At 39.0% G+C, this 13,755-nt stretch overlaps 1 protein-coding gene across 5 annotated transcripts in view; it reads left to right on the forward strand.

Moving 5' to 3' along the window:
- Window positions 1–13,755, forward strand: part of LOC147336236 (VPS10 domain-containing receptor SorCS2-like) — a 358,303-nt gene that overhangs the window by 141,194 nt on the left and 203,354 nt on the right. For all 5 annotated transcript variants that reach the window (XM_086285297.1, XM_086285293.1, XM_086285294.1 and 2 more), the window contains one exon: window positions 6,264–6,363. In XM_086285297.1, the coding sequence (XP_086141423.1) occupies window positions 6,264–6,363 (100 nt within the window). The remainder of the gene's footprint in view (window positions 1–6,263; window positions 6,364–13,755) is intronic.

The raw sequence follows: 13,755 nt of genomic DNA on the forward strand, positions 1-13,755 counted from the left end.
AGTAAATATCTTTCTAGTCCCTGTACTCTTGCTACATCCTTCTGGACCAGCTAAGGGCTTTTTAAAGAAATTTTTAGAAAAACATAATAACAATGAATTACAGCAGTCTAAACTATAAGTAATACATGCATAGACTAGCATTTCAGCAAATAAATATTTGGTTGATCACCATTTTTCTAAGATTTTTTACAATGAGTACAATAATCTCACTTTTTAGAAGTAGGAAATTAGAAGAAGGTTAAAAATTAGTGTATAAGTAGCAAATACAGCAACGTCAAGCAGATGCTTTTAGCATAATACCACCATCTTAAAAGCCTGCGGTTTAAAGATTGATTGATCTTTTAGGGTTTTTATGTGTCTGTTAACACCTTTCTGTAGACAGTTCAACTTGTCATTTTATGATTTTATGATTTGTGGCCAGTCTGGTTGACACGTCTGCCACTGTCATAACAAGACCAGTTGTCTTTTTGCTTTCCCTGTCAAAACAGGTTCACACTTTCCCCGGCTTTCTGGTAGCTGTAACACCAAAAGACTGAGTGTTAAATTGCATTTGTCTGACTTTGCAGCTCACCAAAAACACTCAAAGACAAATATTTTTTAAAAATCCATTCTTTTATACATGTAAAGTTTTGCCACAGCACAACTTCTCTACTCAATTTCTCTATTTTCTGTATATCTGAGCGGAGTAGATCTCTGAAAGACGTGCTATTTCATTCTACAGTCTATTCTGCAGTCAATAAACCAAGGCTTTGACACAATCAGGCCATAGCAGATGGCCATAAAACCTTTGTCCAGGGTACACCTGAGACTCCCTGAGCTTTATCATCCTCAGCCATTCTACTGCTGCAAAAAGAAGCGAAAATAAACAGACAAATGACAGTCGAGTAGACGGTTCCTTTTTAAAGTAGAATGGGCGATAACACTACTGACCTGTCCATGTGTGACGCTGACAACCCCAACCCCGACTTCCACCACTACGTTTCTTGTTCATACATCTTACTTTTATCGTCCATAAAGCTGTGTCATGAAACAGTAATTTTTCCATTTATCATCTGAAAGCATAAAATGTGATTGCACTTGTTGAAAGCTCAATCTGCCCATTGGTATTTGATGGCTTACTTTAAACCAGTAAATCAGTTTTAACACTAATGGTGACTCGCTCTCTGCTGTATTCTTTGACACCACTCATGGCAATTACCTTTAGTGCGATAAATCAAAAGCTCCCATCTCGCATGAATTCTCTACTCTTTCAAAAAGAAAAATAGCAACGCTTACGATCACAATGATCGCTCATGACCCAAACTTTAACCTGCTCTAGATTAAATTTGGCACAAATTCTCATACAGTAGGATGCAGTTGATAGCGTCAGTTAGTGATACTCTGGTAAGGAAGCAAATTTATCCTCATACTTCATCAGATTTGTCAACAGAGCAACTGCATAATGCACTGCAGAGTTTTTCTTGTGTTTCTGTGGTGTAAGACTTGAAACTGTGACATATTCTATACTAAACTAAGATCCAGCTCAATCCTATCCTCTTGTCAGAGGACGTTGCCCTCAGTTAGCCTCTCTGGGAAATCTGTATGTCAGCCAATCAGTGATGAGTGTCATCAGCCCTAACAGTCTGGCCATCAGGCTTTCCAGACCTGATTCAGACTGACGGTATCTGTCTGTCTTAGCAGAAATCAGACACTGAACAGCATGATGAGACTCAGCCAACTACTGTATATGTCTATAGCTAACCTTTAATACACCAACCCACTGCTCTGTTCTTCGTTAGCTTTGTTTGAAGCTATTTATTAGCTTAGTTCTTCTTAGACAGCAGATGTTTCGCCAAATGCATGTGAATTCAGAAGAGAAAAGCCTTGAAGGATGCATTTCCTTCTGTCGCATATTCATCATAACGCCTCACCAGCTAACACTTTGAAGATCTTTAGATGGATTTATCATGAATCCATTTCCTTATATCCATTCTCCTGTGCTCTCTATATTTTGGTATTCCATTGCATCAGACATTTTCTTGACACACTCAATTTTTCTTTCCTGAGATGTCAAGCGCTGGGAGCAACCTTGACATATTAGGACATTAAATCTGAATCAGCACCTGTCGCCACCCTAAAGTGCTTCCACATTTCTCTGTTTTCTCAAGCAGATCAAGGAAAATACAATTTCACCCGTAGTGTCTGTCACTGTCACATTCATTCTCGCAGACATTTCCCTTCTCTCCCCTCTTGGCTTTTTTTTTAATATTCCACTCTTGTTTTATAGTAGTTTCCGTTTTTCTGCTGTTATTATTTCAGCTATTTGCCTTCTACCAATTGTCTTGTGTCTGCGGCAACTTGTTTAAGCCTTTGTACTGCATATCAAAAATGAATGTTTTCTCACAGTTATGCTGTTTGACATGAAGACTTGGACATGAAATAACATAAGGGTAATATTAATGACTATTTTGTGTCAGCGTGTGCCTTGATATCCTACTTTTCTGTTAATATTAAATTGCCAGGACTGAGGGCTACACTGAGTACCACAGATTAAACTTTTTTCATTTTCTCATTCAACTCTTCTCCCCTCTCCTGCTCCCTGTCCTCATCCATATCTCTTCTCATCAGCTTCCTACTCTGTTTAAAAGTAATTATTCCTCATTAATCTACAATAGCTCTCTACTAGTCTATTAATCCAGAGGTCTTGGTGGTAGACAGTATAAAATGAGCTCTCCTATTAACTCAACATCATTATTCTCAGCATGTAAGGTGCTGAGACAGCTGACTTTACACTCTAACCCCTACCCAACCTCTATATTAGCTTTATAAGGCTACGTTCACACTGCAGGTCTTAATGCTCAATTCCGATATTTTGATCAAATCCGATCTTTTTGTCTGCTCGTTCACACTACAAATAAAATGCGACCGCAAACGCGCTCCAGTGTGAACGCTCAAAGCGGCCCGCATGCACAAAAGAAGATGTCACACACAACACGCTCTGTTTAGACCCAGAGCAAACAATATTGTTTGACTGATGGCCCTTAATATAAAGACTTCGGACTTCACGTTTCCCAATTTTTGCTTTAAGTTATTACATAATAATGTAAATAACCTAATAATTATCCTTATTGCTGTTTTAGAGAGGAGCGGTGCTTCAAAGTATAGCTGCAGATTTCTGTCAGAATCTGCAGGTTATACAGTACAAATAAAATGTTAACATTTCTCCAACGTTGTCTTCCCAGCACTTTCACCGGATGGCCAGGAAGCGTTCGCGATGTCCTATCGGGTGCTTCTCCGGCGCTGATAATTGGCGTCTGTCTTGTGTCAGTGACGTAAAAGATGGATTTAATGCAACATGACCATTCACACAGCAGTCGCTTTCTGAAACATCGGATATGTATCGGATTCAGTACCAAATACGAAAGTGACCCAGATTGGATTTGAAAATATCAGATTTGTGCCGTTCACACTGTCATACCATGATCGGATATGGGTCGCATAGGGTCAAAAAAATCGGATTTGATGCGCTTTCGCCTGCAGTGTGAATGTAGCCTAAGTGACATATCTTTGCCTCATGACTCCTCAGATTAGTTTTTTTGTTTTTAAGTTGCCTTTTCTTACTTTTTTGTTTTGGCACTAAAAATAGCCAAACTTTGAAGCACTTTTGTGATATTTTACTTATGATTCTATATGTATAGTTTCTATGGCCTGTTGTTAGACTTTCAGAATTTCAATAACTTCTTAAATAACTGCTTAGAGGTGCAGCCAGTTCAAATGCAGTACCCTAACCTAACTGGCTCAGGGTATCTGTGAATGTAAACCTAGGTGAAATATACCTGTTTATACTTCATAATTCATAAGAATGTCTTAATGTTTCATTGTGATTGGAGGATTTGTCAGTGCACTCCAGCTAGAGAGAGCTGTACTCCTTGGATCATTTGACGTGTGTTTATGTTAAATTAATAAACACATGTAATTTGAGCATTTGACAAAAATTAGTCCATACCTTTAATCTTTAACATCAGATGGAAGATATATGGAAAGAAAAAAGTTCATTGTAACAGATGCTGGGCAAAACAGGGTATTGAGGACAAAAAAGCTAGGGGACAAGGGACAGTCAAGGTCCATATGTTGAGTTGTATTTCTGGGCAGAATGCCCACCCCAGCTCTGGCCTTTCATTACACCCTGGCTAATGAAGCACTATAAATGTGTAATAAGGAGGTTTTGGAGGCCTCTGTGTTAAATGGAGAAGTAATACCCAGTACAGTAATAGAGTTGATGTATTCTCCTCTTATTGTGGAGAAGGTGATTATCCAAATGAAGCTGATTTTTTTTTATGATTTACATTATTTTTTGCTATGATTTGTGGTATGTAAACAGATAAGCTTCCCTCATTGGTGCTATATAAATATACCTGAATTGAACTGAATCAAAGTGCTCTTGGCAAAAAGTGTAGATGCATTGTAATGTCATTTTAAGGAGACAATTTTAGGTTTTTAAAGTTATCCTTATCAAATGTTCAGCAGCTAAGGGGATTTCTGCAGATCTCTAACAGAAGTACAGATCTCTTACAGATCTCTTACAGAAGAAGCATCAGTCTAAATGAGTTGCAAAATGTGTTGTGTCTTTATAGAAAGACACAACACAACACATTTTGCTAATGTGTTTATCAACAGAGCATAGGAAATCTTGTGGGACCGAGTTTTCACTCCTGCAGAAATACAAGAATAACATTCCAATTCTTATGCACTAGCATTCATTTCAGCTTCAATATCAAGAGTGACCAGATATATTTTCACCCAGCTCTAAAGGCTGGGTAACAACCTATCTCTTACCTGTCACATACAAAGCACTTGGAAATGTTACTGAATGCCTTCCTAGCAGTTGGATCTGCAGCATCTTTTGATTCTTTGTAAGTAGATTTTCATATGTTGACAGGCACAAATGGAATCTAGAGTCTTCCTTAAAGGAGGGCAATGAATGTGCGTGAACAAATGGTTTAAACAGATTCTCCGAGCACTGTTTATAAAGTGCTGATCATCATCCTTCTTGCTAATTAGGACTTAATGTGACTAGTTAATGTGGTTTTTGCACTTACACCCAAATTATCCACCCTCTGAGAGGACCTCTGCTCACCAGGCCTAGCAGGCCTTTACTCCATCTACAACTGGGTTTTTGTGATAAGCACAGAGCTCTGCTGCTAGCACAGCCATCAGCACGAGATCTGTTCATGTCCTCCAAGTGATCCAGGGTTAAATATGGCACACGGGCCAACGAGGAAGATGAAAACACTTGCCAGCTCACCACAGAGAAATAGCTCACCCCTGCTATGCCACTCCATTTTCTCCAGCTGTATCAGAGCACTCTGGGAGAGCTGATTGCTGAATGGCTTGGCAGAGCTTCGGGTGTATGTGTCTTACTGTGTGTGTGAGTGTCTGTCAGTGGTTGATGTCCCACTGCGCAAAGGAGTAAATCCTCTCATCCTTAACCAGGCTGACGTGCTAGCTCATCATTCTCTTTCATCAAGTCCTCTTCTTCAAGGCTCCCTCCTGTTGAACCCTCAACCTCCAGCTAAATGCTGTAGCATCTTTCTTCCTGTATGCTTTGCATTGTTTTTGAAGCCTAGAAAGTTGTCTGATGTACACTTGTTTTGTGTTCTGTTTACTCAAACCAGTGTCTTAAACCTTAATTTACCTTGTCTACATAATAAAGTAGAGGGGAAAATCTCCTGTATTAGTTTTGTTTATCTTTTCCTTCCTGACAGAAATTTAAGACATTAATTATCCATAAAAGAGTTAAGCCCCCTTAAGCTTTGTCAAGTTGAAACCTGCATCATTTGTCAAAACCTGTCACAAACAATCACTTTCACTGTGCTTTGTGGGTATGTCTGAGCGGGGCTGGAGAAATGATCCAGCTACTGTAACTATCACTCTTGACCGCACATAGCACTCCCTACCTCCTGCTAAAGCTGCCAGATTTAAGGATTGGTCAGGACTTCATCGCTAGCCCAAGGGTGTTTTTACACCACTGTGGCAATGACAGGTTTCCCAGCCGTTTCTGATTTGTCACTTGGCTCAGACCACAGACTGCAAAGTAGCGATATGGTGAACAGAACTGATACAATACCTTTAGGACAGTTTGAGAGAATAAGCAGCTGCTTTCCCAGGCATCTTTGCCTACCTCTCATGGGATTACTGCAAAAGGAAAACTATGAAAAAAATGCTCTTAAATGTTTCCAGACTAACTTGTACCTGTTCTTGTTTTTCGCCTGCAATTTTGTTAGGTCTTCTGACTATGGCACCACCTACACCAAACTCAACCTGATGCCAGGAACAACCATTGTGGTGACAAGTTTCTACATTTGCCCAACCAACAAGAAAAAGGTCGGTAGTTGCATGCATTTTTTTCCCCGGTTATGTTGTCCATTGTTAATAGTACGAGTTGGAGGTCTAAATGAACACCTGCACAGCCAGATTGTAAGAAATTGGAGAAATCTAGTGAAAAATGTGTCATTTGAAACAATTATTCATTTAAGATCCAGAGCTGTCAGATTAAGAATCACTTAGGATCACGATAACGTATATATATAAATATAGTATATGTATGTTTGTGCAGTCACTCAGCAATCACTCAGCCATCCAAATTATTGAATAAATGTCACAGGTGTATAAAATCAAGCACCTAGGCTTGCAGACTGCTAGGTCTAGCAAGGCCCATAGGGACGTGTATGACTGAATTTGGAGTCAAGAACTTGAATGGCCTGCGCACAGTCCTGACTAACAGAACACCTTTGGGATGAATTAGACTCCGAGAGACTCCGAGCTAGGTCTTCTTGTCCAACATCAGTGTCTGACCTCACAACCTCACAATAGACTTCTGGGAGAATGGTCAAAAATCCCCATAAACACACACCTAAACCTTGTGGAAAGCCTTCCCAGAAGACCTCGTTCCATGTGACGGTAGACAAGCAAATATTTTTAGCAGTATAGTGTAATTTGTTGACATGGGTTTATTTTAATCCCAAAGATATTAAATGTGCTGGACACAAAATCACACAAATTAGTCTATAATGAAACTTTTTACATTTCCATCACTTTGAGAGTTTGCTCACAGAAACAACTTTTTGCTGTTCCTGTTGAAGCTGCATGCTTCTTATCAGCTTACACCTTGTTGAAAGACTAAATTCCCTGTTTATGGCTCCATATTTCTTATGTTGTGTGGTTTCAAAATGCAAGGTATATAAGTGGTGGATGAATTCACTGGCCTCTCTTTGCACTAAGTTAAGAAGCACTGACTGTAAAAGCATTCTTGAAGTTGTCTACTTTCACCATAAAATTACCTGTTTTGTGCCATTCTGTGTTAGCTAGCTTGTGAGCTTGCAGGTAGAGTTGAAGTGCTCATTTCGGTTTAGTTTGGTGTGTACACACGGTGTAGGTCACTGTGCAGAGTTTGACTAGTGATCTAATGTTTGGAATGAGATTCAGCACATCAGCATGAAGACACATAACTAGGAAACCAGTGGGTCATTTTAAAGAGCTCACTATTTTCTACTGTGGATCTAATTTTATGCAACAATCACTTTGTAAAATTTCTTTCCTCTTATTTTATAATCACCTGTAAGTAGTCAACGCCCTCAATAACAATGCCTCCATAACAATAGTTTCAAACCTCCTCTTGTATTATAATCAGCACACAAATTGTGCACTGGGAGCTTCATGGCTCGGGTTTCTGTGGCTGAGCAGCCCATGTAGGTGTTATGCATAGTTGGCCTATGACATTTGTCCTATATTGTATGAGTCATGCCCTTAGAACCTCAATTCTTCAGTTGTCTGAATGTAAGCAAAGAGCCTTTACAGAGGGGATCATATTTGGATGAAAGGATGGGGTGATAAATTATTAGCTTACAACACAAAGCAAAAACATAAATATCTGCTTATTAGTGGTCTGTGTCAGACTCATAAAATTAATTTTTCTCACCAAGACTTAAACACAAACTTCTTGTACAGTGTATATCATACAGCGGGCTTTGATATTTGTCAGATAAGTCTGTTATAATGCTCCAAGAAGCACTAACAGCACAAGCATAGCAAACATGGTGGTGTCCAGTTATGTGCCTTGAATCAGTGAGGTTAGCCTGGAAACTTTGATTGATTTTGCCTTTGTCAGCATAACTCTCAATCAGTGTGTTTGATACGTGTGCATTGGATTGATTGTTTTCATCTGGAGGCTACATAATTAGTTAAATTGGATGCGCATCATATTGTCACAAATACACATTGAAACTGGGAAACATTTTCCTGATGTTCTCAAACTATCCGGAGCTAGGTATCCATCTGAAGCCAAGCACTCAACTTGTGGTATGGATGGCATTTTGAGCCCATGTTGAACCCTTGTTTATTATTTGATCTTTCTTCTTTCTTTTCTTATAAAGCTCCATATTCCCAGTTCAAAAACAGAAGCTTTCCAATCGTAAGTTTGTACTTTCAGGCTGAATCCCTGATGACATCATTAGAGTTATTTTTATTGTTCCTTCAGACCGTCAGAAGACTACATAGTGATTCTCATGTGAAGTAAACTGAGCCTTGTGTCTGAAAGTGGTGCGATTCTTTAGGGATTGTGATTATGATTTCATTTTATTGCATGGAAGCTGTACCTGCTTCACACCAATATACCATTCAGACCGAGGTGGTCTATTTTTAGAATTGGTTATACAATATGTGATGCACTGTTTAGCATCAGACTTTGGGATACATTGTACAGTGCAGATACATTAAGAAAATTTAAAAATGATTCAAAATACAGAAGAAATCCACCTAGGATGCTGAGAATTATTGTGTTCAATAGATAAAATAAAACCCAGCAGACAAAAAACTTGAGAGATATAATGATACACACATTATAATCATGACTAACTTTATTTACTACATACTGTTATGTATGTAGTACATGAGTTTAAATTGCATGGAGACCAATCTTGTTTTGGTATTCAATACACAGTTTTTCAGTCCACGGGCAGCTTAGAACTTAGAAAGTGAATTTCCAAACCTCCAATAAGCTCAAGTGAGAGCCAAAAGGTCCAGTAGGTGACTTACACTCAGATACAACTGCCAACTGTGGAGGCCTGTCTAATTGGTGGGCGTTATTGCTGGGGTCCAGGGTTCTTCCAATCAGTGAAGGGATGGAAGGAGATTAGCTCACTTTCTGGTCTAGTCCTTACTCCAACTGTCTGCACAGGATCTGACATCTCATCCATTTCACTAACACACACACACAGACATACACACATACACAAAATAGAAGAGGGCCAGACAGAATGAGAGCATTTAATTGCACAGGGATGAAGTCATCTTCATTTCCCTTAGGGACAGAAAGACAGACGAGGGAATAAGAATGACTGGCAGTAAGAGTGTGTGGTGTCACAGTAAGATGTCTGGTAATGTGCAGGGGCTCAAACTGCCGCTTAAACACACCTCCAGGCCTGACGAGGGGGTGATAGAAGCCCAGCTTAAGTGCTGGTTTCTGGAAACGGTGTGTGTGGGTATATATGTGGTGTTGTTGCAAGAGAAAGTTTGATGTTTGATGCATGATCATCAGATGAATATTATTAAGCAGATTTCTTTCCTTCCATCTTTTTAGCATCCAATTACTGAGTGATCAAACACGCAAGGTGCCCCCAAACACAAATAAACACACACACACACACTTTGATCAATACTGCTAATCACATCAGAAAACAGCAAACAACCTGGTCTGTAAGCTCTGTGATCCCTTCTCACAGAGTGAAGGGATCACATAGAAGAGGTGTGTGAGGGGTCTTGGGTAATCAATACGACTTGAGGCAATTAGAAAGAGGTGAGTCTTCAGACGGAGACAATGTCATCCTGTCTTTCTCTCTTTCCCTCTCTTCATTGAGAGCTCCATTAAATATCCGCTCAAGGCCCTTTGTACAAGAGGGCTCCCAAAGACCCCTGACACGTTTCAACACCACTAGAGTTGTAAATAAACTTTGAGACTAGAAGCTCAACTCACTATCCCTTAGCAATTTTCTGCCGTCTCCAGGGGGCTGTCAGCTACTCAAGTGTTTGCAGAAGTTCATTTCCTTGTTGTTGACTATTAGCTTACACTTACAAGTATAAGCTAACACTAAATTTAAACCCAAAAGCTTCTTTCTAGAGGTACTTATCAACTGGATTCCTGCCAGCACATCTTTACATTGCAGAAGGATGTTACTTGCAGACTTCAAAATCATCTCTGGCAACTTGTTTTTAATATGACTGTGTACATTAGACATATTTTGCTATTTTATTGTTTTATGTATTTTTTTTTATTATTTTTGTAATTATTATTATTGTAATTTTAATATGTTTGTCTGAAACAGGTCTATCTTGTGAATGAGACATTGGGTCTCAATTACAAGAGAGACCTGTATAAATAGAGGTTAAATAAAAAAAAAAAAAAGACTGCCCAGTTAATATGTAAAAATTGTAATGTAAGTTACGATTTTCACTTTCGACAAACAACAAAACGGGATAAAATTATTGTTTTTTTTATTTAATGTTTGCCATAAAAACTCTTGGGTATACTGTTATTTATAGTTTTGCATTTCCCCCCTTATCTAAAAACAAACTCACTCGCTGTTTAGTGTAGTTTTATTCAAAGAGTCTTCGGTCAAAAACTATAACACTTGCACTTTTTATGTAGTTAAACCAGTGGAATGATTTGTCTTCATAATTCATCCAGTCTGCTTTCAGGAGCATTAGTTTTCTGACTCTTGCCCTGTATACACAGCAATGTAGGCACATTGCTATACCTTTCAATCTGCACTCACAGACATCCCAACAAGGACCTACTTGAAACACGCTTAATAGAAAAAAATGAACATCAGTCAGGTCATAATTCTCCAGGAGGGAAACTCTCGTTCTTTTTTTTACATTTATGTTGTATTGGCCCAGCAACTGTAGCTGTTGATTATCACAGCTGTGCTTCGTGAGGTAAAGAGAGCCATCCACAAGTCATAAGGTAAGTTGTTCAATCAATGATTCCACTACTGTACATATTGAAGTATCCTTGGGCAAGATCTTAAAACCTGAAGTTGTCCCCTGTGCATCTGCTGGGGCAACTCGAGCATTGCATGGCCTGCAGGCCACATCTGGCCAATTAGAAAATCGGAAAATTAGGTTTCAGATGTAAATAAGTATACACCATGTATGTCCCATTTCAGCTGCTAATCATAACCTTAAGACCACTTACTGTTTTATGCGATGATGAAGGGAATCAGACAAATCGCTTTGTTGCTTTTATTTTGAAGGTGATTGCTCTTTCCTTTTCAAATTTACATGCATACATGTGTGCAAGAGAATGCTGGTAGTGCAGAATACGACATGGACTGTTTACTGAGGTCAGAGGTTAAGCTGTGTCATTGCTTTCTGGAAAGCAGGTTGTGGTGTTTAAGGATTACAGTTTTTATTACCATTGTGAGACTAAACATACATGAAAATGTTGCTGAAACAGACTTTGATAGCAAAGCTGCAAAAGCAACAAGAACTTTTTACCAAGCTTTACACATCCAGGAATGGAACAGTTATGATCAGCTTTGAGTTTTCCCACAAAATTTAAAAAAATGGTCAGCAGTTCGATGATGTGTTTGATAGACTTATTCTCTCTCCAGGCAAATCTTAATAAGACAGATCGAGGACACTGAAGGAAATCAGAGTTTAAAGTTAATATCACTGCTGGATTTTTATTTTTCTCTCACAAAGGACAAAAATTCGCAGTGATAAAGTTCAACAAATCCAGACGCATATCTTCAGTCTCGATCACCTCTCTGGTGCCCTTAGCATTACAACATAAGATATTGTTTTTGCAGAATTTCTGTCTTTTAACTTTATGCAAACTGCTATTGCTATTTGGCTTGTAGTGTAAGTATTTCATCTGTAGTTTTTTCTGTTTTAACTTGCACAGTGACAGAACTTAGTCTGTTTTGAGCTTGAACAAGTGCGTTAAAGTCAGGTTCACATTAACATTTTGTTCACTTGTGTTTTTAGGAATACTGATTAAATGGCGATAAAATGTTGGTGCTTTTAGCAAGTCTATCTCACATTTCCATTGCTTAATTATAACTACTAATCTGCTCTTACCAGTAGCAGTTTATAGGGGGATAAAATATTGAGCAGAACTGAATTTAGCTTACTGGTGTGGCCCTACACAAAAGTTCCAGTTTCTCAAGTGGCCCCTTTGAAAAATTAGTCACACACCCCTGCACTGTGCAGATTACAAAAAAAAAACATGTGTATGAATGTGTGTGTGGTTGGGCAAGTGAGGCTTGTAGAGTGCTCGATTAGAGTTGAAAAACCCTCAACAGTTAGATAATCTTCTACAAGCAGCGATTTACTGATAGTGGGGAGGAAAAATCCCCTTCTAGCAGGAATGGGCCTTGCCAGAACAAGGCTCAGGGGCAGGTAGCTAACAGCTGTGAGCAGTTAAAGGTGAGAGGAAAGAGAAGACAGAAAAGAGGTGCATAGAGAGACAAATATAGTAATATTTGTAGTTATCTCTGATTGTCAGGACAAGTCACACTAAGTGTTACGTCCCGGTCTTGGGGTATAGGAGCGCAACATAAGGGTTAAAAGGAAGGTGAGCCCGCCCTGGTCCCCAAAGCCATACCCAGAACCCAATTTACAAGTTAAGGGTGATTTTATTGTTACCAAACTGAAAGGTTTAACTCCGGGGTGAACACAGGCCAACATAACAAACAAAACCAGCTTATTCCAAAAAGGGAGATGCTATTCTACAAGTGAAACAAAATGTATAGACAAAATGTAGCAATTCGTGGGAAACACAAAGGGCGAATGTCACAGAGGGTTTGGAGGCCAAGGACAGGTCTGCTGCTGCTGGTCTGCTGCTGCTGTCAGTCGCTGCAGAGGGACAACTACTGGAAAGGGTTTTTAAAACAGCCACTTGACCATGGGAACCAATCAGCAGCTGCCAGCTCCCTAATCAGGAAGGAAGACATTTAAAGGCACAGAACACACAGAACAATTTATTTATGTTTTGTTTAGGTGCCCTATCTGTTTAAGTGCATATGAATAGTTTAGTAGGGACCAGTAAAATCACAGGTGCCAATTTAATCCTGCAATAGTCTGAAGTATTATGTAGAAATTTTATTTATATTTTGGGAAAAAATAAAGAAAAAAGGAAATACAACCAATAAAGATTTAAAAAGTCACCATCCCTCTTGCTTCACTGACTATGCATTTTATAACTGAATAGACTCAAATTGTCAAACTTCTTGTCCATAATTATAGAAATACATAAAAATTAATTGGGCTACTAAAGTAGTTCATATTTGTATATAGAAAATCAGAATGAAGGAACTAGCAAATAATGAGCAGGAGAGGTACACGACATGCAAGGTGGGAGAACAAATTAATACAATCCTGTAGACCGCAGTGTATTCTGAAGGTGATTTGCTGGTCCATTAATGGCTTAGCTAAATCTGATCCCTGCTGAGATGGCGTGCCTCCTGATGACAAAGAATATTTTTTAAAAACCTACACTCAGAAAACAGCAGCTTTCAAACACACCATCATTGCAACACCATTCGTTTGCGGATTATAAAACTGCCACCTCAATAAATCTCAGAGAAGCAAGGCATCACCTGGAGGAATCCCTTCAAGCTCAGAGGGTATTTAAGACAAACGACCTCCTGAGCCAGTGTCCTCAATAATGTCGTTATCCAAAAGTCTGTGTGGAATCTCCTCAGAATTTTCTGTTCT

Source organism: Aulonocara sp. 'chitande type north' Nkhata Bay, linkage group LG3 (genome assembly GCF_057382095.1).
Source record: "Aulonocara sp. 'chitande type north' Nkhata Bay isolate Kocher_YH1m ecotype deep benthic linkage group LG3, A_spYH_male_GT1.1, whole genome shotgun sequence".
In the NCBI taxonomy this organism is placed as follows: Eukaryota; Metazoa; Chordata; class Actinopteri; order Cichliformes; family Cichlidae; genus Aulonocara; species Aulonocara sp. 'chitande type north' Nkhata Bay.